A 24,941-nucleotide genomic window follows, 5' to 3' on the forward strand; every position below is an offset into this window, starting at 1 on the left:
GAGTCAGGGTCACTTTTTTATATTCTGATTTTAGTAATCAGAGAAATTAGACAACTATTAATTATGGGATTCTCATTTTGAGTAGGTATAAAGTTTTCAGTGGAAAAAACTGTGTACATCCTTGAGTGAGTGAGTTTGTTTGTTTGTTTATTTATTTATTTTTGACTGTGCTGTATGGCTTGTGGGATCTTAGTTCCCTGACCAGGGATTGAAACCGGGCCCTGGGCAGTGAAAGCATGGAGTCCTAACCACTGGACCTCCAGGGAATTCCCTAGTTTGTTTATGTTAACATATTGCAAAAGTTAGCTATTTTATAAGATTGAAATTTTTTTATTGTGGTAAAATATATGTAACATAAATTGTAGTTTTAAACAGTTTTAAGTGCACAGTTTTTAACATTGAGTACATTCAGATTGCTCTGCAGCCGTCATCACCACCCACCTCTAGAAATTCTTCCCGTTCCTAAAATGAAACTCTGTACCCCTGTTTCCATTTCCCCCAGCCTCCAGGCAACCCCCATTCTTCTTTCTGTCTCTAGGAATTTGACCACTCTAGGTACCTCACATAAGTAGAATCATACAGTATTTGTCCTTTTGTGACTGGCTTGTGTCACTTAGCATAATGTCTCCAAGGTTCATCCATGTGGTAGAATGTGTCAGAATTTCATTATTTTTTTAAGGCTGATTAATGTCCATTGTATGTATATTCCACTGTTGATGGGCACTTGGGTTGCTCCCATTTCTAGGCTATTGTGAAATAATGCTGCTAGGAACATGGGTATACAAATATCAGTTTGATTCCCTGGTTGCCATACTTTTGGGTATATACCTAGAAATGGAATTGCTGGATCACATAGTAGTAATTCTATGCCTGATTTTTGAGGAACCACCATACTTTCTGTCACAGTGGCGGTACCATTTTTATATTCCCAGAGCAATGCACAAGCGTTCCAATTTCCCCACATCCCTGCCAACACTTGTTATCTTCTGTGGTTTTGTTGTTGTAGCCATCTGAATGGCTGTGAAGTAGGATTTCTATAATTTTTAATAATTTAGCTATATTTTTGGATTCTTCTTAATATTTGACCACCTCTTGCTCAGGAGGCAGACCTTTCAGTTCTTCTACACCTTTCTTCCTATAATCCGGGATCTATATTCCTTAACCTGATTTCAGTGTGCTTTATTTTCCCAAGAATATTTTTTCTTCTCAAAATACTCTAGCCTTTCTTTCCCCTCTCTATTTCAGCAGTATGTAATATTCAACTGATTTTAATGATTGTTTAAATAAACACATTCTGAAGTCTGTGAACTTTATTTTGGGAAGTGTTTCAGTGTGGTCATATTTTGCAGATACTATTGGAGTAGGATTCAGAAGCCCTGTATATTTACTGACTGGTTTTGTGACATTAATCAATCAGCTTCTTTTAAGTCTCAATTTCCTTATTTATCAAATGAGAAGTTGGATTAGATCCAGTTAAATTTTATCCAAGATCTGTTGCATTCACTTCACTCCTGATTTGGTAGGCCTTAGGTGTGTAAAAAGATTAATGACATAGTTTGGCTTTTAAGAACTAGCCTAATAGTTCCCTAAGGATCTTCTAAATCTTAAGTCTTGTTATTTTGTAAATTAAAAAAAAAATTATGGTTTGTTTGCAGTTACTGTGAAATGGGGAAAGGAGAAATTTGAAGGTGTAGAACTGAATACTGATGAACCTCCGATGGTGTTCAAGGCTCAGCTTTTTGCACTGACTGGAGTCCAGCCGGCCAGACAGAAGGTTATGGTGAAAGGAGGAACATTGAAGGTAAAATTTAGTCCAGATTTTCATTATGTACTAGTGAAAATAACTAGCACCAGAAAATGCAGCATTTAAGGTATTTTTTATTTGGTGAGAGTATATAGTCTGTGGTATTAAAACTCTTATTCATGTTAGTTTAAGGAAGGAACATTGTAGCCATTTCAAAACACTATATTATAAAGCATCATTAAAATTTTGATTTTAAAATGCATTTTATCAGTGATTATCTCTGGAGGTCAGGGGATTGGGGCACTTTCCATTTATCTGTGTTTGAATTTTTTTCTTATGAATGTGTGTTAAAAGTATTTCATTTTGTATAGACTAAAAAAGTCTATTTGTATTTCCTTAGTAATTTTCAGTTATGGGGTTAGAAATTTTATCTCTGTTAAAAATGTGGAACAGTATGGTAAATTTATTTTTTAAAGGCTACTACACAATGTGTTTTTGTATATACATGCGAATGTACCAAATTTACTAAGGCCCTGGTTCTGGAATACTAGAAAACTGTTAGTTTTTCCTTTGGCCTTTCTTGCATCCTACCATTAAAAGGAGCCGCTTTCTCTTAGAAGTAATCACTATCTAACATCTGCCTGGAGATGGGAGGAAAGAAATTTTTGTTTAAAAGAGAGGGAATTTAAGTTTTCCATTAGTTCCCTTGGAAGGATCACATTGATTACAGTTAAGAGTCCAAGCTTACCAGTATCATTGATGAAGGGCCACAGAAAAGATGTGAAGGTATTTTCTTTATTATTGTTTGTAATACTATATACGTTTTTTTTTTTTTTTTTGTGGTACGCGGGCCTCTCACTGCCGTGGCCTCTCCTGCTGCGGAGCACAGGCTCCGGACGCGCAGGCCCAGCGGCCACGGCTCACGGTCCCAGCCACTCCATGGCACGTGGGATCTTCCTGGACCGGGGCACGAACCCGTGTCCCCTGCATTGGCAGGCGGACTCCCAACCACTGCGCCACCAGGGAAGCCCATAAGTATAGTTTTTAAAATACACTTTCTTCAAGAGTTAGATGTGAAATGCTAAAGAGCTCTAATTAACTTTAGAGATAAGGATTGGCTACCCCTGTTAGCTGGGCCGTAAAACAGATATTGGTGAAGAAACATTGTTTCCCCTCAAGTTGCAGTATGAGCTTCTGGTCATTAGTGAACTTGGTAACGTAATTTGTGCTGAACTGTGTACTGGTGGTATACTGTGGAGAATTACAGAAAAATGTGAATTAAATGAAACTATGACTAATAGCTACCACTTACTGAATACTTACTCTGTGCCAGGTTTTTGTTTTCTGTAATTGTCAACTGTATGTATATTAAAAATGAGGAAAGTAAATGTATTTTACATATTTTACTGAGCATCAGAGAGGCTTAAGTAACATATAGTAAGGCACCAAAAGAACATGTGGTTTACAAGTCGAGCAGATCTGGGTTCATTTCCCAGCTTTGTGTGACCTTGGATAAGTAGGAGGAGGCATTATTTGAGGAGACATTTATAATTATCATTCCTTATGATTAGCAGTAATAGCTCTTAAACTGAGAAGGGCATTTAGAAACTTACTGTTCTACTTTGAAGCAGGATGCCCAAAAAGAAATAGTGGCACCACCAAAGGGAGGTGTATTGAGTGCCTGGTACCTTCAGTAAAAAGGAAGGAGTGATATGGAACTGACCATCCCCTGAAGGGAAGGGCTTTTAGCTGCCAAAATATCTGTGGACCAATCATGGCATTTCCAAAAAAACTTGATTTAAATTGAACATACTGAAGTCAAAGTATTTGTTAATTGATTCATAGATGTGAAATGTAGGACTTGAGAAACATTTGTGGATGCAGCAAATACTATTAAGGGTTAGTTTGCCTTGGGTAGTCTTGTTTACTCTCCTGGTATAATTTTTAGTAGCACTTTGATTCTCAAGAGTCTCTTGATTTGGGTGATTATATAATCACCCTAATTATGTAGACCTTATTTCATTTCTGAAGTTATTCTTTATTCTTGTCAAACATACGCTAGTTATTAGCTCTGCTGGTTCCAAATATGCAAAAAATTAGCATCTGTCATCAGTCAAGTGTTTCAGTACTTTTGGTGCTGCCAAGTTTACTGCCTTTTACATTGTATCTTATGTAGTTTGAACAATTGTTAGACTTACTAGTTTTAGGACTGCATTTGTTTTTTAAAAAATACTTTTGATTACAGTAATTTTAAGCAAAATCTGCATATAGACAATTTCTATTTTGAAGTAGAAATATAAAATTAGTTGATTTTTAGATTATGTTTGGATTATATGGGGGTGGTTAAATGTTTATTATTTGTCTTTAAAACAGGATGATGATTGGGGAAACATCAAAATAAAAAATGTAAGTATTATCTTAAGAACACTAGTTATAATGCAGTTCCCTAATTATTACACAAAATGTATTCCAAATGCCTTTATTTCTGTCTGTATATCCAGTTGTTCCAACACTATCTGTTGAAAATATTTTCCTTTTCTCATTGATTTATGTCAGAGTCTTTCTTGAAAATCATTTGTTGGTTTATTTTTGGACTCTTGTTTCATTGATATATTTGATTAACCTTATACTAGTACTACATGGTCTTGATTACTAAAGCTTTATAATAAGTCTTGAAATAAGATAATGTAAGTTCTCCAACTTTTTCTGTTTCCTCAAGAATATTTTAACTCCTTTGCATTTCCTTATAATTTTAGAATTAGTCAATTCCAGCAAACGGACTCCTGGAATTTTGTTTAGGTTGCATTGAATCTGTAGTTCAGTTTGGGGAGAATGAACATCTTAAAGGTATTGAGTACTGAAATCCTTAAATAAGGTGTACTTCTCCATTTCTCTTAGCTCAGTTCTATAATTTTTCAGTGTAGAGAGCTTGCACGATTTTTGTTAGATTCTGGAACTTAACATTTCTTGGCTATTTAATGATACTTTAAAAAAAAATTGTTTTCCAATGTTCATGGCTAGATTATAAAAATACAGTTTATAGGGCTTCCCTGGTGGTGCAGTGGTTGAGAGTCCGCCTGCCGATGCAGGGGACACGGGTTCGTGCCCCGGTCTGGGAAGATCCCACATGCCGCGGAGCAGATGGACCCATGAGCCATGGCCACTGAGCCTGCGCGTCCGGAGCCTGTGCTCCGCAACGGGAGAGGCCACAACAGTGAGAGGCCCGCGTACCGCAAAAAAAAAAAAAAAAAAAAAAAAAAAAAAAAAACAGTTTATTTTTAACCTGTGACCTTGCCAAATTCACTTTCTAGTTCCAGTAGTTTTTTTGTAGATTCCATTGGGTTTTCTATGTAAGTAAGCATGCTCTTTGCAAATAGAGGCAGTTTTACTTTTCCCTTTCCAGTCTTTACGGCTGTTACTTCTTTTTTTGCCTTACTTTACTGGCTAGGACTTCTAATACAGCATTGAATAGAAAGTGGTGGGAGTGGACATCTTTGTCATTTCCTAGTTCACTAAGACCTTTTAAGTTATGAATGGCTCTTGAATTTTAAGTACTTTTCTGCTGATTAAAAGGATCATATGATTTTTCTCTTTTATTCTGGTAATCTGGCTAGTCTCATTGATTTTTAACTATTAAACCTTGCATTTTTGGCATGTGCAGTTCTCAGATTTCTTGGTCTTTGTGACCTCTTTACACTCTCAAAAATTATTGTGTTTTTTTTGCGGTACGCGGGCCTCTCACTGTTGCGGCCTCTCCCGCTGCGGAGCACAGGCTCCGGATGCGCAGGCTCAGCGGCCATGAATCACGGGCCTCTCACTGTTGCGGCCTCTCCCGTTGCGGAGCGCAGGCTCAGCGGCCATGACTCACGGGCCCAGCCACTCCGCGGCATGCGGGATCCTCCCAGACCGGGGCACGAACCCATGTCCCCTGCATCGGCAGATGGACCCCCAACCACTGCGCCATCAGGGAAGCCCTCAAAAATTATTTTTTAACCCCAGAGAATTTCATATATATGGGTTATGTCAATATTTATTGTATTTGAAATTAAGGCTGAGAAATTAAACATATTATTCATTTAAAAGTAGCAATAGCAAACCCATTACCTTTTTTTTTTTTTGAATTATTTTATTTATTTATTTTTGGCTGCGTTGGGTCTTCGTTGCTGGGTGCGGGCTTTCCCTAGTTGTGGTGAGCAGAGGCTACTCTTTGTTGTGGTGCGTGGGCTCCTCATTGTGGTGGCTTCTCTTGTTGCGGAGCACAGGCTCTAGGCACGTGGGCTTCAGTAGTCGTGGCTCACAGGCTCTAGAGCACAGGCTCAGTAGTTGTGGCGCACGGGCTTAGTTGCTCTGCTGCATGTGGGATCTTCCTGTAACAGGGCTCGAACCCGTGTCCCCTGCATTGGCAGGCAGATTCTTAACCACCACGCCACCAGGGAAGCCCTGTCTACTTCTTTTATCAAGCGTGTTGTAATCTCTATTATTGTGGATTTGATTATGTCTCCTTTCAGTTGTATCAGTTTTGTTTTGTGTATTTTCAAGTTCTGTTATTAGGTGCATGCATATATAGGATTGTTAAATCTTGATAAATTGACCTTTCATCACAGTGAACTGTCCCTCTTTATCCTTGGTAATATTCTTTGCTCTGTTTTACTTTGATTTTAATAAAGCTACACCATATTTCTTTTAATTATTGTTTGCGTTTCATGTATTTTCCCATCCTTTTGCTTTTAATACATCTGTGTCTTTGTTTAAAATGGATTTTTTTAGGTTAGCATATACTTGGGTCTTGCTTTTTTATCCAGTCTTACAATCTCTACTTTGTAATTGGAACCTTTAGACCACTTATGTTCAGTGTTATTATCTACATGTTTGGGTTTAATTTACCATCTTGCTATTTGTTTTCTGTCTCATTGTTCTTTTGCTGCCTTCTTTTCGATTATTTTTAATTTTGTGTTTATCTCTGACTTTGCTTTATCTCTCTTTTGTTATTTATGCTTTTATAATAAGTTTTCTGAGAAAATTCACTGACTATGAAATTCACCGCTTTAAAATGTTCATTTCAGTGTGTTCTGCTATATTCATAGAGTTGTGCAACCATCAGCACTGTCTAGTTTTAAAACATATCATTATCCAAAAAGAAACCCTGTGTTCATTAACAGTCATTTTCCATTCTCCCCTCCATTCCCAGAGTTTTAATGATTTCTCTAGGGTAACAGTTCTCTGAGTGTATCCCGGGAACTCCAGGCAGTACCCAGGACTCTTTCAAGGAATCCTTGAGATCAAAACTGTTTTCATATTTAAAAAATGTATTTTCATGTTGACATTAAGATTTTATTTGCCTTTTCTATTGTTGATTATGTACAGTAATTTTTCAGAGGTTGTGGGACATGTGATACTGCAGCAGATTGAATACAGAAACAAATATGAAAATCCACTGTTTTCTCTTAAGTCAAACATTAAAGACATTTGAAAAAATGTAGAACAATATCAGTCTTCACTAGTTTTGTTTTGAGAATATAATTATCTTTCATAAAATGTTAATTATCTTAACATTAAGTGGGTTTATTGTTTTTGAATGAATATTATTAAAATTTCTCAGTTTTAATTTCTAATACGGTAAATATTGAGAACTACATAACAGAAGTTCTCAATTTTTAAGAATGTGAAGCAGGAGTCATCAAACTGTGAACTCTGAGCCAAATCTGGCCTGCAGCCTGTTTTTGTAAGGCCTGCAAGTTAGGAATGATATTTATATTTTTAAAGGGGTGGGGTTGAAAACAACAAAGAATATGCAACAAAGATGGTATGTGGCCCAGAAATTCTAAAATATTTATTATATGGCCTTTAATAGGAAAAGTTTGCCAACTGTTGGTATAAAGGGTCCTATGATGATGTTTGATGTTTCTGAATTGCTGTTGTAGGGTTTATATTATGTATCTATAACGAGTGATTTCAGGCATAGTATAAGACTATTACAACAGTGTATTTCCATTTCCCTGCTTTGTGCTGTTGTTGTCATACATATATATAGTTTACTTCTACCTGTTAGAAACTCCATACTACATTGCTATTATTTTTACTTTCTACATTGCTACTTTTGCTTTAAATAGTCATTTATCCTTTAAAGAGATTAAAAAACGTAGAAAACCCATATTTACCATTTCTGGTGTTCTTCCTTTGGATCCAGATCCAAATTGCCATCTGGTATCATTTTCTTCTGCCTGGAGAACTTCCTTTTTACATTTTTTGCAGAGCCTATCTATGAGTTTTCTCTGCTTTTGTTTTTCTGAAAAGCTCTTGGTTTCATTTCATTTTTGAAAAACATTTTTGATTGGTATTAAATTCTAGATTAACACTCTTTCAATACTTGAAAGATGTCTTCTCATTTGTACAGTTGCTGTCATTCTTATCATTGTTCCTCTGCATGTAATGTGTCCTTTTTTCCCTGGGTGCTTTTGAGATTTTTCTCATTATTGGTTTTCAGCAATTTGTTTTGGTCAGGTTTTCTTTATGTTTATTCTGCTTAAACCTCTTGGATCTGTGTGTTTATAGTTTTTATTAAATTTAGAAAATCTTTAGCTATTTCTTTATTTTTTCTGTCCTTCTCTTTCCTCTTTTTTGAGACTACAGCTACACATATATAGGGTAGTTTTGCCCATTGTAGAATTTTACAGGTTTTTTACAGATGTTCATCAGGTTGAGGAAAGTTCTCTTCTATTTCTAGTTTGCTGAGAGTTATCATGAATGGGAGTTGAGTTTTGGCAAATACTTTTTCTATATATATTGAAATTTTTCTTTTTAAATCCTTTAATCTCAATGTGATGAACTACACTGCCTTTTTCGAAATAGTAAACCACTTGGTCATTATATATTTTCCTTTTTATATAATGTGGATTCTATTGGTAGTATTTTGTTAAGTATTTTTGTGTCTCTTTTTTGTGAGAGATGGTTTGTAGTTTTCTTGAACTGTCTTTGTTTGATTTTTGCTATCAGTGTAATGCTGACCGTATAAAATGAGTTATGAAGCATTCATACCTCTCCTCTTTTCTGAAAGTTTATATATATACACACACACACACACACACACACACACACACACACACACACACACACACACACACACACACACACACACACACACATAGTGTCTCATAGAATTCTCTAGTGAAGTTCTCTGGGCTTGGAGCTTTCTTGGTGGGAAGACTTTTAATTCAGAATTTAGAGTCTTTAATAAATGTAGGATTATTCAGATGTTATATTTTCTTTACACCGGTTTTGGTAGTGTCTTTTAAGGAATTGGTTTGTTTAGTTTAAATTGTTGGATTGATTGTCATACTACATTCTTACAGGATATCCTACAGATTATAGAATCTGTAGTTCTGTCGTTCCACCCCTCCCCCAGCCCCCGTATTGGCAAATTGTGATTTCTTGCTTATTGTCTTTATCATCTAGGCAGAGGTTGTAAAGTTTCATTGATACTTTTTTCTCCCCAGTACAAAGAGTTAACTTTTGCTTGTTTATTTATTATTTTATTGATTTCCCCTCTTTGCTTCATTTCCTCCTTTTACTTTGATTTTAATATATACTTCTGCTAGCTTCTTAAGGTGGAAGCATATTTAATTTAATTTTAAGCCTTTTTTGTTGGCTTTCTACTTATCTCTATTGCCTGTTTTTCTATTGTGCCTATATATAGTGATTTTTTTTTTAAGTTTGTCCTTTAAAATTTTGATTGTGGTAATGGGCAAGTTTTTAAGATTTATATAGTTATAGACTAGAGACATGAGTCCTTTCATCTTTTATGTCAATTTTAGAAAATCTTCCAAAAACAGTAAGACTTTTTAGAAAATAAATGTTTTGTAATTATTTGTTTCATTTTATTTACGTTTAAATCTTCAGTTTCTAATTCATTTTGGGTGTGGCATATCATGAGGTGGAGAACTCAAAGTATTTTTTTTCTAAATTATTGTCCTCAGCATTCTTCATTTTGTAATCTATTTTCTTAATAATTTTAAAGGTATTGTTGTTTTTAGTCTTTCTTCTTTTTCAGAAATTTCTTAGCTGTTGTCATGGGTATGAATTTGCTACATGAATGAAACATTTTGTAAAGTTTCAGAAAGGAATTTTGTTAAATTTATATGATAGTTTGGAATCACATCTTTACATAATTTTTCTATTCCAGAAATCTTTCGTGTCTTTCAGTTTCTTTAGGTGTTTTTTAATATCCCTAAGTAAAGCTTTATAGTTTTCTTATTAAAGTATTACATATTTCTTGTTATGTTTACTCTTAGATATTTGTTGGTATTCTTTCTTTTCTGTTGTATTTTCTAACTGACTGTTGCTAGTATATTCCTCAGATATTTGGTTTTCCTGAGACAGTTGTCTTTTTTTTTTTTTAATAAATGTATTTATTTTATTTTTGGCTGTGTTGGGTCTTTGTTGCTGCGTGCGGGCTTTTCTGTAGTTGTGGCAAGTGGGGGCTACTCTTCGTTGCAGTGCGCGGGCTTCTCACTGCGGTGGCTTCTCTTGTTGCGGAGCACAGGCTCTAGGCACACGGGCTTCAGTAGTTGTGACACATGGGCTCAGTAGTTGTGGCTTACAGGTTCTAGAGCGCAGGCTCAGTAGTTGTGGCACACAGTGTTGGTTGCTCTGGGGCATATGGGATCTTCCCAGACCAGGGCTCGAATCCTTGTCCCCTGCATTGGCAGGTGGATTCTTAACCCCTGCGCCACCAGGGAAGCCCGACAGTTGTCTTTTAAGAAAGATTCTTTAGTGATAGCTTAGTACTGCTTTGCTATTATCTTATAGAAAGTTTAAATAAACATAATAGGTGATAGAATGAAGATTGTTGGATTTGAACATAGGTACTCATAAGACTATGAGTTTGGTGACCTTATTAATTTACTAATTTTAATCTTCGTCTAGATATTTTTATTTTATTGTCCTTTTTTTAAAAAAAATTTCTCCTTCTGGCCTTTTTTTTTCTTTTAAACCTCTCTACCCTCTGTCTTTGTCTCAGATGTTTTTGTCTTCCAGAAAGATATTGAATAAGATGTTCACATTTCAGGATTATGAGACTTAAGGTGACAGTGTCTCTATTGTTCTTCTATTGTATGGAATGGTGTATCTGTACTGAATATAAGTATTCCCTTAAGTTAATAATGTGTAGAATTATAAAATTAGATATTTTGAACTAATTTATATGTTTGGTTTGATATTTTCTATTTAATGGAGATTTCAATGCTTTCAGAATATTTCTATTCAAATGTAAATAATGGTTACATTTCACAGTAGACTTTCATAGAAAGAATCTTATCAGTGCTTAGTGTGTTATGGGGAGAAATGATGCCACAAAATATTAATGATCATTTGAAGAATTCTCTCCTTTCCAATATTGAAAACATTCTCAGCTTTCTTTGTGACTGTGTTTTTTCTGTTAGCTTTATTGACGTATAGTATATAGAGAGTAAGATTCACCTACTTTAGTGTGAGAGTTTGATGGATTTGGTTAACTTTATACAGTCATGAAACCACTACCAGAGTCAAGATAAAGAAGTTCCACTATTCTAAGAAGTTTCCTTATACCCCTTTTCAGATAAGCAGATGACCTGTGGCCTGAGGCAGCCACCCTAGTACTTTTTTTTTTTTTTTTAACAGTTCAGTGATCTTTAATGTATTTACAGAGTTGTGTAACCTTCACCACAGTCTCATTTTGGAATATTTTCATCACCCCAGAAAGAAATGAGTTCCCATTTAAAGACACTCCCTATTCTCACCTTCATTTCTAGCAACCACTAATCTACTTTGTGTCTCTCTAGATTTACCTTTTCTGGCAAATAGAAGCATGCAACATGTGTTTTTCTGTGTCTGGCTTCTTTCATTGCACATAAACGTGATCAACTTTTCAGCATTTTCATGAAATTAATTTTTTTTTAAACAGGGAATGACTTTACTAATGATGGGGTCAGCAGATGCTCTTCCTGAGGAACCCTCAGCTAAAACTGTCTTCGTAGAAGACATGACAGAAGAACAGTTAGCATCTGCTGTAAGACATACCACATTTTATATATTTGATCACTACTTTTAAGAAATACAGTTAGTAAGATGGCTTTCAGAAAGCATCTACATGTTTTGAAGATTTAATCAATATTAAGATAGATGTTATTAGCAGTAAATAAAAGTTTTATCTTTGAAATTGGCTCAAGGAATCCTATTTTAATTGAATAATTCATTATAAAGTCAGTGAATATCTGTAATAAATATGTGTCTGGCAGATAGTGCTATTTAAATGTTTACTGTTATTTTATGGGAAAACAGGCTCAAAGAAGTTAAATAGTTTAAATGCTGGGATATTTAAATTCTTAAAACCTTCCATGTTGAAAATATACAGTTTATCCTTAATTTAAATGCAGTGTTGGTTTAGAAACTGGCCAACACACACTTGTCAAATATTATTATTATTTTTACTACCCAGCATTTATATAGTACCATTCATTTTTTTGAAGTGTTTCTGTATATATTTTGTTACCCTCTTCCAGTGATAAACCTGCAGATGAGGCAGAACTGATATGATTGTTTTCTTATTATTTTTAAGAAGGGAATTAAAACAGGATGATTGTCCGCATGATGCAAGTAAAATTTTTTGTTAGGGAAATAAAACATTGTTAAGGTAGAATAAATTGGTATGAGTTGGTAAATTGTATTTGCTTCAGTGTGTTTAGTGATTTATATATGCTGTGTCATCTTTTAAAAATGATTTAATCCTTTTCCTTATCAGATGGAATTACCATGTGGATTGACAAACCTTGGTAACACTTGTTACATGAATGCTACAGTTCAGTGTATTCGTTCTGTACCTGAACTCAAAGATGCCCTTAAAAGGTAAGACAGAAGAGAGATTGTTTTATGTCATATATATATATATATATATATATATTAGCAGCTTTATCGTGATATAATCCATTTATCGTACAATTCACCCTTTTAACATGTTCAATTAGATGGTCTTTATTATATTCACAAGGTTGTGCAACCATCACCACGGTCTAATTTCAGAATATTCCCCTGCCCCCCAAGAAGAAACCTCATACTCATTAGCAGTCGCTCCTTATACCTTTCCCACCTCCAGCCCTAGGCAACCATTAATCTACTTTTTGTCTTACAGATTTGCCTATTCTGGACATTTCGTATTAATGGGATCATACAGTACGTGGTCTTTTTGCTGACTGGCTTCTTTTACTTAGCATAATGTTTTCTACGTTCATCCATGTTGTAGCATGATTCAATACTTCATTCCTTTGTATGGATGAATAATATTCCATTGTATGGATATACTATGTTTTGTTTATCCATCAGTTGATGGACATTTGGATTGTTTCCATATTTTAGCTATTATGAATAATGCTGCTATGAACACTCAAGCACAAGTTTTTGTGCAGATGAGTTGTTTTCATTTCTCTTGATTATGAGTGGGTTGCTCGGTCACATGGTAACCTCTGTTGAGCAACATTTTAAAAGTATTGTAAAATGTTTAGCGTTCTCCTGCTTCAAGGTTTATGCTGTTCTCCAGTTTTGCATATAACTAAACTTTCAAATCTGCTAACACCTGCTGCATTGATTCCACTCTGGATTCTAAGGTATCAGTTTCTTTTTGGAAATTTTTCTTTGCTTCTTCTAACATTTCTTGAAGTTTCTTCTTGAGAATGGCTAATGAAAACATCACTAATCTGATGAGATATCATTAAGCAGTTGTCATCTGCAAGTGTGATATCCTCACAAGCATCTCCTAAATTTTGGAGCTGTTTCTTTTTTAATTCTGTTTCTTCCTTTAACTGTGATTCTACTTGTATTCTGTGCACATTTATCTTTTGTTGATCTTCAGATGTAACATTGACATCTATGCAGTCATCTTCATGGTGGCTGCCATCTTGGGACTCTGTCTTTGATTATAGCCATCCTAAGGGTGAAATGGTATCTCACTGTGGCCCTCATTTGTATTTACCTAGTGACTAATGATGTTGAGCATCTTTTCATGTGCTTATTGGCCATTTGTATATCTTTGTAGAAATGTCTGATCAGCATATCCTTTTCCTATGCTTTAAATGGTTTGTCTTTTTATTATTCAGTTGTAAGTGTTCTTCATATATTCTGGGTACAAGTCCTTTTTCAGGTAATTTGCGAATATTTTCTTCCATTTTGTGAGTTGTCTTTTCACTTTCTTGACCGCATTCTTGTAGCACAGAAAATTTAAATTTTGATGTAGTTGAATTTTTTTTCTTGGTGTCATATGTAAGAAACCATTGCCTAATTTCTAGGTCATAAAATTTTTTTATGAGTTATATAGTTTTAGCTCTTACATTTAGGTCTATGATCCATTTTTAGGTGATTGTTTTGTATGGTGGGAGGTAGTTTTCCCCATTCTTTTGCATGCGGATGTCTAGTTCTTTCAGTACCATTTGTTGAGAAGACTAGTCTTTCCTGTTGAATTGTCTTAGCACCTTTTTTGAAAATTAATTGACCATAATGTATGTAATAAAAAGTAAGATTGGATTCTCGATTCTAGTCTAGAAACACATACGTTGTATGTTTATCCTTATACCAGTGAGTAACGGTTTTTAAAAGAAATAGAACTTTGTTTTTATACTACTGTATTTACAGTAAACAGTTATCCATGTTTTGAGAACATATCAAATAGTCTATAAAATGAGGGTCCCTTCTCTTCAGTGAGTATAAATGTGTAACTTTAAAAAATATGTAATTTAATTCTGACTACATTTATTACATCTGTTTTGATTCATACATTGCCAGTTATTAATATGTGGTGGAATTCTGAACTACAGTTTGGATTCTTAGCTTTATGAATGCTGTGTGGTTTTTTCTCCCCTACTGGCTTGTGAAATGCTTTGATAAAATTGAGCAGTAGAGAGGAGAGAGAAGGGACATGCAGAAACCTGAGAGTAACTGAAGGTTTTCCGAATTTCTCTGAAGTGAACACTTGTCAGGTATTTACATGAAGTTGCCTAGATTGCCACTAATATACTGCCAGTGCATAAGACAGAGCACCTGTTTTCAAGGTACTGATGGTCTGATGGAGGAAGACTACCAAGTAAACGGGTACTGTTTCAGAACAGCTTTGCTGGGAAATGTTAAAGTCAGTTATTTTTCCTCAGAGATTCATAGTTATTTCCCCACTGTTGTAGTGTGCCCATGGTTACTGATGAGAGGTCTGATATCAATCTCTATTCTTAATCTTTTGTCAGTAACTTTTAGGGTTTTCTCTTTATTTTTGTTTTCAACGTTTTCCAACAGTCCTAAGTGTGGGTTTTCTTTTATTTATCTCATTTAGCCCTCAGTGGGTGCTTTTAGTCTGAGGACTGTTGTCCTAAACTCTGGGACATTCTTAGCCATTATTTCTTCAGATATTGCTTCTCTTCTATTTTACCTTCCTCTTATATTCTAAATATTGGGGTTCTTGGATCTGTTGCTAATGTCTTTTTTTTCTCTGCACTTTTATTTTTATGTGCTGTGTTCTAGGAGAATGCCTCAGTTCTGTTTTACATTTCACTGATTTGTACGTTAGCTTTGTTTCACAACTGCTCATTTATCACAACCTTCTTTTTAATAAAATCTCCCTTTCTTAAGTTTTGGATATGATTCCTGCTTTTATTTCTCTGAGGCGCCAAAGTATTCTTATTTAAAGGTTTTTTTTTTTCCTGTTTGGTCCTTTAACTTTGTTCTCTTTGGATATATAGATCTTCATTTCTTTGAAGATGGTGTACTTATCTTATGCAGTGTATTCTCTTGTGTCCCAAGTGCAAATTATCTGAATGAGTAGCTTGCTGGGGCAGCTCCCTGTCATAGAGGGTGGCTAGTTGGGACAGATTTGCCTTATTTCCAAGACTTCCTCTTTACTTTTTTCATCTGGGATTCCTTATTATAGCCTCTACGTCAAGGAGAGCTCTCTTTCATGTTTTGGAGTTAACTTCTCTAAGTTTTTTATAAGCAGGGAGATTTCATCTTGTTGCTTCCATTTTCTTGAAACCAGGTAAACTATTTTGAATTCTAAGTTGTTGCAAGAGGGTGGAAGCCCCTGTACTTACTAACTTAATCGATACAGAATGATGTGGATGGGGTTGTATGTCTTTGGGAAAATGACACTAACTGATAAAATAGGAATGAAAGAAAAGAGGACAATTCCATGAAAGATGCTTTACTGTTGGAGATGCTGAAGTTCATTCTCAAATGTATGGCAGGTTCTGGAGAGTGGGATGTATACTGATGAAGAGTAGAAAGAAAACGCATTTAAGAGAAACAGGCTGGATTAGCTGAAGAGAAGCAGTGAGGGCCAAGAACAATACCTGCAGATAAAATCTGGTTTGCTTGATGCTGCCCAACAGTGGAACCTCATCTTAATGTGGGAGTTCTAAATTTAGAACCTAAAGTGAAAAGTGTATATAATAAAAATTACTCTTGAAAATTCTATGTTACTTGTAAAAGACAGTATCACATGACAGTATTTTTGTCTTATTGGAGACTGGCAAGCCAACTCTTAGTAAGTACAAAATAGTCTTTTCATTAGCAATTACTAGACTGCTATTTTACTTTCATTTTCAAATTTGTAGAGGAATGATCTATTCTTGATAGAACTTAGAATTGATAGAATAAAATTGGCTGGACCAATGGCTGATAGAATTGATAGAATAAAATTGGCTGGACCCAGCTTTTTTGAGGGCATTTTATTTATTTTTATAAATTTATTTATTTATTTTTGGCTGTGTTGGTTCTTCATTGCTGCGCATGGGCTTTTCTCTAGTTGTGGCGAGTGGGAGCTACTCTTCGTTGCGGTGCACGGGCTTCTCATTGTGTTGGCTTCTCTTGCTGCAGAGCACGGACTCTAGGCATGCAAGCTTCAGTAGTTGCAGCACATGGGCTCAGTAGCTGTGGCTCACAGGCTCTACAGCGCAGGGTCAGTGGTTGTGACGTATGGACTTAGTTGCTCTGTGGCATGTGGGATCCTCCTGGACCAGGGCTCGAACCCATGTCCTCTGCATTGGCAGGCGGATTCTCCACCACTGCGCCACCAGGGAAGCCCTTTTTGGGGCATTTTAAATGTCCATTTTCTGTGTCTTTTTGAGTCAGTTTTGGTAATTTATTTTTTCCTACGAATTTGTCCCTATGTCTTTAAACTATTTTAGCATATGAGTTACTCTGTTTTGGGATCTATTTTTTTCTCCATTTTTATTTCGTATTAGTTATTTTTTCTCTTTTGATTACCTTGCCAGAGGTTTGTGTATTTTTCACAGAATCAGCTATTAGATTTATTCACTCAGTTCTTTCAGTTGTCTGATTCGTTCTACTTTTGTTTGTATTAACGTTTTATTTCTGTTTTCCTTAGGCTTGTTATATTATTTTTTAAGTTGCATGCTTGGATCATTAATTTATTCTCATGTAGGAATGAAAGTATTTAATTCTGAGATTTTGCTTGTTTTCTATTCATTAGATGAGATTGCTCAGATGTTTTTTAAAAAATGTTATAAAAGGGACTTGCCTGGTGGTCCAGTGGGTAAGACACTGTGCTCCCAATGCAGGGGGCCCGGGTTCGATCCCTGGTTGGGGAACTAGATCCCACATGCATGCCACAAGTAAGAGTTTGCATGCTGCAATTAAGTAGTCCACTTGCCGCAACTAAGCAGCCCGCATGCCACAACTAAAAATCACGTACGCCACAACTAAAGATCACGTACGCCACAACTAAGACCTGGTGTAGTCAAAATAAATAAATATTTAAAAAATAAGTTATAAATTCTTATCTTTTCCTTTTGCCCCAAGTTTTTTGTTTTTTGCTTTTTTTATTGAAGTATAGTTGATTTACAGTGTTGTGTTAATTACTGCTGTCCAGCAAAGGGATTTGGTTATACATACATATATTCTGGTTTTTTAATATTCTTTTCCGTTATGGTTTATCACAGGATATTGAATATAGTTCTCTGTGTTATACAGTAGGACCTTGTTTTATCCATTCTGTATATAAAAGCTTACATCTGATAACCGCAACCTCCCACTCCCCCCCCCAACCCCCGCCCCCTTGGCAACCACCAGTCTGTTCTCTATGTCCATGATTCTGTTTCTGGGATAGGTTCATTTGTGTCATATTTTAGATTCCACATATAAGTGATATCATATGGTATTTGGCTTTCTGTTTCTGACTTACTTCACTTAGTATGACAGTCTCTAGTTGTATCCATGTTGCTGCAAATGGCATTCTTTCTTTCTTTTTTTATGACTGAGTAGTGTTCCATTGTATGTATGTGCCACATCTTCTTTATCCATTCAGCTGTCGATGAACATTTAGGTTGTTTCCATGTCTTGGCTATTGTGAACAGTGCTGCTATGAACATAGGGGTGTATGTATCTTTTTGAATTATAGTTTTGTCCAGATATATGTCCAGGAGTAGAATTGCTGGATCATATGGTAATTCTATTTTTACTTTTCTGAGGAACATCCATACTGTTTTCCACAGTGGCTGCACCAGCTTATATTCCCACCAACTGTGTAAGGAGGGTTCCCTTTTCTCCATACCCTCTCCAGCATTTGTTATTTGTAGACTTTTTTTAAAGGTATTATTATTTTTAAAAAATTTATTATTATTTATACTATTTAGTTTTTGCTGCATTGGGTCTTAGTTGCAGCATGCAGGATCTTTGTTGCGGCATGCGGAATCCTTAGTTGTGGCATCTGGACTTCCTAGTTGCTGCACGCGGGCTTCTTAGTTGCAGCATGTGGACTGTTTAGTTGCGGCATGCATGTGGGATCTAGTTCCCTAATCAGGGGTCAAACCCAGGCCCCCTGCATTGGGAGTGTGCAGGCTTACCCACTGGACCACCAGAGAAGTCCCTGCCCATTTTTGGATTGGCTTGTTTATTTTTCGTTGTTGAGCTGTATGAGCTGTTCGTATATTTTGGAAATTAAGCCCTTGTCTGTTGCATCATTTGCAAATATTTTCTCCTGTTGTCTTTTCGTTTTGTTTATGGTTTCCTTTGCTGTGCAAAACCAAAGTTTGCTTTTAATTATTGAATTATATAGAAACATATACAAATGAATTATCCCAGAGTGAACACATTCCTGTAACTGATGGGGATCAACAGAACTCTGTTAGCACTCCAAAAATCCCCTCACCAATCCCTTCCTATCCACTGCCCCCACCCTTCTTTGCAAAGTTGTTATACTCACCTGACTTCTAATTTTGAGTAATTTTGCTTATTTCGAACTCTTCATGAACAGAAACATACAGATTATGTTCATTTGAGTCAGGCTCGTTATATTTGGCTTTTCCATGTTGTGTGTGTGTTCATTCATGTTCATGCTGTAGGGCAGTGGTCCCCAGCATTTTGGCAGCGGGGACTGGTTTCATGGAAGACAGTGTTTTCATGGACCAGTGTGGGGGTGGGGGGGAATGGTTTCGGGATGATTCAGAGCATTACATTTATTGTGCACTTTATTTCTGTTATTATTACATTATAATATATAATGAAATAATTACACAGCTCACCATAATGCAGAATCAGTGGGAGCCCTGAGCTGGTTTTCACTTGCCACTCACTGATGGGGTTTTGATATGAGTCTGCAAGCAGTTGGTTTATTATGGTCTCTGTGCAGTCAAACCTCTCTGCTAATGATAATCTGTATTTGTAGCCACTCCCCATCACTGCTTCAGCTCCACCTCAGATCATCAGGCATTAAATTCTCATAAGGAGCAAGCAACCTAGATCCCTCACATGCGCAGTTCACAGTAGAGTTTGCACTCCTATGAGAATCTAATGAGGCCGATGATCTGACAGGAAGCGGAGCTCAGGCAGTGACGCGAGCGATGGGGAGCAGCTGTAAATACAGATGAAGCTTCTCTCCCTTGCCTGCTGCTCACCTCCTGCTGTGCGGCTGGGCTCCTAAGAGGCTACATACTAGTACCATTTAGTGTCCCGGGGGTTGGGGACCCCTGCTGTAGGGTACACCATTGTATGTATATACTACCAAATAATTATTCATTTTTCTGTCAATGAATGTTTGGGTTGATCTGATCTGTGACTGAATGTTGTGAATATTTCACAGATGATAGAAAAGTCAAGACATCCTCTTTTTGTAGGTGATAAAGTATAATAGGCATTAAGTTTATTTGTTTTTTTTGGTTTCTTTTTGTTTTTTTTGCGGTACGCGGGCCTCTCACTGTTGTGGCCTTTACCGCCGCGGAGCACAGGCTCAGCGCGCAGGCTCAGCGGCCATGGCTCACAGGTCCAGCCGCTCCACAGCATGTGGGATCTTCCCAGACTGGAGCACGAACCTGTGTCCCCTGCATCGGCAGGTGGGCTCTCAACCACTGCGCCACCAGGGAAGCCCTAAGTTTATTAATTACATTCAGATTTTCTATATCATTATTTAATTTTTATTTATTTGCAAAGATTATGAAAGGTACTCTATTGGTTCTTTTGTCTGAAAAACCTCTCAGTATTTGTATCTGTTAAAACTCTTAGTACCCCTGTCAATTCCTCCTCTTTTCTAGCAGTTTTTTCTTTGTGAAGTTCATTATGAATGTTTGGCTTATTGGATGGTTTTATCTTAATTAGGACTTATAAGTTTTCTTGGTATAATATTGAGAGTTTTAGGGGGATGGTATTAAATTAGCTATGATTTTTCTGTTCTCAGATAATAAAAAAAAGATTGATAATTCATTAATGCAGCTTTTGTCATAAACGTAGTAATAGTTACCTACTCATGTTACCCTGTAACTAGATGTAAATTCATAACAGTGGCACTTATGTAGTTACATACTTCAGTGATGTTATGGGATGCATCTACTTTGAGTACTTCGTTTTAACTTCAGAAGTGCCCTTTAAAAAGTTGCTAAACTGTCTGACAGGGAAACTATTATGATTTCTTTTTTTTTTTGGCGGTACACGGGCCTCTCACTGTTGTGGCCTCTCCCGTTGTGGAGCACAGGCTCCGGACGCGCAGGCTCAGCGGCCATGGCTCACGGGCCCAGCCGCTCCGCGGCATGTGGGATCTTCACGGACCAGGGCACAAACCCGTGTCCCCTGCATCGGCAGGTGGACTCTCAACCACTGCGCCACCAGGGAAGCCCATATGATTTTTATTTTTAAAATGAACATATATAATTTAGACAACATGCATTATTGTATATTGAAAAATTAAGAATTTTTTAGTTGCAAGAGTTTCCAAAAGATCTAAACAATTGAAAAAAAGAAAGAAAATTATTCCATTGAGTATAATTTAACATAATATTTTCTGTGACCTCTTTCATTCACTTACATAAGCACAGAGTTTTTTTTTTCTTTCTTGGCTGCATTGGGTCTTCGTTGCTCCACAGGCTTTCTCTAGCGGTGAGCGGGCGCTACTCTTCATCGCAGTGTGTGGGCTTCTTATTGCAGTGGCTTGTTTTGTTGCAGAGCACAGGCTCAGTAGTTGCAGCGCACAGGCTCAGTAGTTGTGGCACATGGGCTTAGTTGCTCTGCGGCATGTGGGATCTTCCTGGACCAGGGATCGAACCCATGTCCCCTGAATTGGCAGGCAGATGCTTAACCACTGTGCCACCACGGAAGTCCCCTTTTTTTTAAATTGGAATATAATTTACGTCTAGTGAAATGTATGCATCTTATGTGTTCAGTGTGATCAGTTTTGACAAATGCAAATTCTCTGTAACTCATTTTACAATCAGATATATAGAACATTTTCATCATCCCAGGACGTTTTATTGTACCTTTTCCCAGTCAACTGCCCATCTCCCCCAAGTAAGCACTGATCTTATATTAGTTTTGTGGGATCTCTCCCATTGCCCGGTGTTTTTACCTGAATGATAATTTTTGATCCTTTGTCGTAAAACATTGTATAAGTAACTACAGTGGTTTGGGTATTTCCTTTAGGGTGGCCAGTCCTTTGTACTGCTGTAAATTAACTGAGAATCATAAAAGTGAATTTAGAAATCATTTAATAGGAACCCTTCATTTTATAGGTGAGAAAACTGACTTGAAATTTAAGTGACTTATTTAGTGTTGTGTAGGAAGTTAGTGCTGAATATAGATTTATTGATTTTGATTTAATTTTTTTTGTTTGTTTGTGTTTTTGTTTTTGTTGTTTTTGCGGTACACGGGTACACTGTTGTGGCCTCTCCCGTTGCGGAGCACAGGCTCCAGATGCGCAGGCTCAGTGGCCGTGGCTCACGGGCCCAGCTGCTCTGCGGCATGTAGGATCTTTCCAGACCGGGGCACGAACCCGTGTCCCCTGCATTGGCAGGCAGACTCTCAACCACTGCGCCAACAGGGAAGCCCTGATCTAATGCTTTTGATCTAATGATTTTTTCTTCATTTCTGAAATTATATTTTATTTTCTTTGTAATAATGGATATTAAATATGTGCTTTTTAATTTTATTTTTTTAACATCTTTAGTGGAGTATAATTGCTTTATAATGTTGTGTTTCTGCTGTATAACAAAGTGAGTCAGCTATATGTACTTTTTTGTTTACACAATTTTTAGAAAATGTTATAGATGAGTTAGACAAGAGGAAAGAATTTAAAGTAGGCTTCATTCATCTAATTTCCGTTTTTTCTTAGCAGTCCTTTTTTGCCCATGTAATTCTTAAAGGAACAAGACCAGAAGAGAAGAAGAAAAAATGGTGGGAACAACTCAGAGAAACTTGTAGTTGAGGGTTTCATAATAAGTCCTTTGAACTAATTTCTTCCCATTTGAGTTTCAGAATAAAGTGAATATTTAATTCTGTCTTAATGTTCCTAGGTATGCAGGTGCCTTGAGAGCTTCAGGGGAAATGGCTTCAGCACAGTATATTACTGCAGGTCAGTATCTTAAATATACTACTTTTCAAGAGGGAGTATGGTATTCAATAAACGTCATTTTTCACTCACAGTTTTTTTAGTATCTTTCTGTTTTTAAAATGTATTTTTAAAACATCACCTCATTAAAATTAGAATACTTACACTTACATGAAACAACTTGGGACTTTTTTTTTTTTTTTTGGTGGTACGCGGGCCTCTCACTGTTGTGGCCTCTCCCGCTGCAGAGCACAGGCTCCGGACGCGCAGGCTCAGCGGCCATGGCTCACAGGCCCAGCCGCTCCACGGCATGTGGGATCTTCCCAGACCGGGGCATGAACCCGTGTCCCCTGCATCGGCAGGCAGACTCCAGCCACTGTGCCACCAGGGAAGCCCTGTAATGGCTTTATTGAGAGATAATTCACATACCGTACTATTCACCCATTTAAATTATACAATTCACTGTTTTTTAGTTTACTCATAGAGTTATGCAGTCATCACCACAATCAAATTTAGAATATTTTCATCACTAGAAAATAAATCCTGTAACAGCAGTCACCCTGTTTCCTGCCACTACTACCAGCCCTGTGCAACCAGTAATCTACTGTCAGTCTGCGGATTTGCCAATTCTAGAATGTTGATATAAATGGAATTGTACAATACATGGTCTGTTTTGATGGCTTCTTTCACTTAGAATGTTTTTGAGGTTCAGCCACATCGTAAACATGTATCAGTACTTCATTCCTTTTTATTGCTGAGTAAGATTCCATTGTATTGGATATATCACATTTCATTTATCCTTTCATCATTGATAAGACATTTGGGTAGTTTCCACTTTTTGACCAATATAAATATTGCTAAACATTTGTGTACAAGTCTGTGTGGACATATGTTTTCATTTCTCTTGGGTATATGTCTAGGAGAGGAATTGTTGGGTCACATGGTAACTATGTGAGGAACTGCCAGACTGTTTTCCAAAGCAGCTGCATCATCTTATATTCCTCCCAGCATGTATGAGGATTCTGATTTCTTTGTATCCTCACTGACACTAGGTATTGAATGTCTTTGATTATCGCCATTCTAGGGGTGTGAAATGGTATCTCATTGTGGTCAATCATTAATTTGTAATACTATAAACAGTAGGTTTCTTTGCATCATTTGGAATTAGTGAGATTTTCCTCTAACCTTTTTCCCTGAAAGTAGATTCATTTGTTGAAATGTTTTGTTTTCTTTTTTGAAGATGTTGGGGGTAGGAGTTTATTAATTTATTTATTTAATTTTGCTGTGTTGGGTCTTCGTTTCTGTGCGAGGGCTTTCTCTAGTTGTGGCAAGTGGGGGCCACTCTTCATCGCGGTGCGCGGGCCTCTCACTCTCGCAGCCTCTCTTGTTGCGGAGCACAGGCTCCCGACACGCAGGCTCAGTAGTTGTGGCTCACCGACCTAGTTGCCCTGCGGCATGTGGGATCCTCCCAGACCAGGGCTCGAACCCATGTCCCCTGCATTAGCAGGCAGATTCTCAACCACTGCGCCACCAGGGAAGCCCCCTGAAATGAAGTTTTTACTGGGAAAATGTGATCATATATCTAGTTCATCTTGTAACTTACGTATCTAAGAGTTGCTCAGAATTTCAACAGCTTCTCCAGAGTCTTACAGGAGGTTTGCAGTATTTATGGGATGAAAAATACCGTTCTTTACTTTTTGCTTCTTGATTTTTTAAGTTTTTATTTTGAAATAAATTTCAATTCACAGAAAAGTTGCAAGAATTCACCAGTTACTAACTTTTTGTCACATCTGGTTCATCATTCTGTGTAATGCATGTTCTTTTTATCTGAACCATTTGAGAATAAGTTGCAGACATCCTGTTTTTTGTTCCTGAATACCTCAGTGTGTATTTCCTGAGAATAAGGACATTCATAGCCACAAGATGGTTATTTTTCAAAGTCTGGGAGTTTAACACTGATGTTAACTCGTAATACTGACTTGATTAAATTTTGCCAATTAACCCTGTATTGCCCATTATAAAGTTGTTTTTCTTTTTTGCTTCAGGAGCCAATTTAGGATCACACATTGCACTTAGTTATGTTGTTATGTCTCATTAGTCTCTTAATGTATAGTGTGTCTTTTGACCTTTTTCTTTCAAACTAATGAAGTATTTGAGATGCTCTGTTCATGGTATATATTAAATCATCTGGGTTTTTTTCTTGTTTTTCTTTTTTTTTTTTTTTTTGAGAAGTGTATCCTTTAAAGTGTTATTACAATTTAGGCTTTTTTTATTTTAAAAATTATTAGCTTAGTAGGGATGCATAATTTCAGCTCTACCTCCTAAAATATTTTTTAAACATTGTGTTTAGTAGTTTTATTCAGG

The 24,941-nt window shown here is 36.6% G+C and overlaps 1 protein-coding gene and 1 pseudogene across 2 annotated transcripts in view; one reads left to right on the forward strand and one right to left on the reverse strand.

Annotated features, from left to right (window-relative positions):
* Positions 1 to 24,941, forward strand: part of USP14 (ubiquitin specific peptidase 14) — a 46,644-nt gene that overhangs the window by 3,407 nt on the left and 18,296 nt on the right. For both annotated transcript variants that reach the window (XM_030842608.3, XM_060310833.2), the window contains exons 2-6: positions 1,656 to 1,801; positions 4,118 to 4,150; positions 11,682 to 11,786; positions 12,519 to 12,622; positions 22,543 to 22,601. In XM_030842608.3, the coding sequence (XP_030698468.1) occupies positions 1,656 to 1,801; positions 4,118 to 4,150; positions 11,682 to 11,786; positions 12,519 to 12,622; positions 22,543 to 22,601 (447 nt within the window). The remainder of the gene's footprint in view (positions 1 to 1,655; positions 1,802 to 4,117; positions 4,151 to 11,681; positions 11,787 to 12,518; positions 12,623 to 22,542; positions 22,602 to 24,941) is intronic.
* On the reverse strand, positions 13,272 to 13,667 carry LOC115845049 (prefoldin subunit 4 pseudogene; annotated as a pseudogene).

The sequence above is a fragment of the Globicephala melas genome, chromosome 13, assembly GCF_963455315.2.
Source record: "Globicephala melas chromosome 13, mGloMel1.2, whole genome shotgun sequence".
Lineage (NCBI taxonomy): Eukaryota > Metazoa > Chordata > Mammalia > Artiodactyla > Delphinidae > Globicephala > Globicephala melas.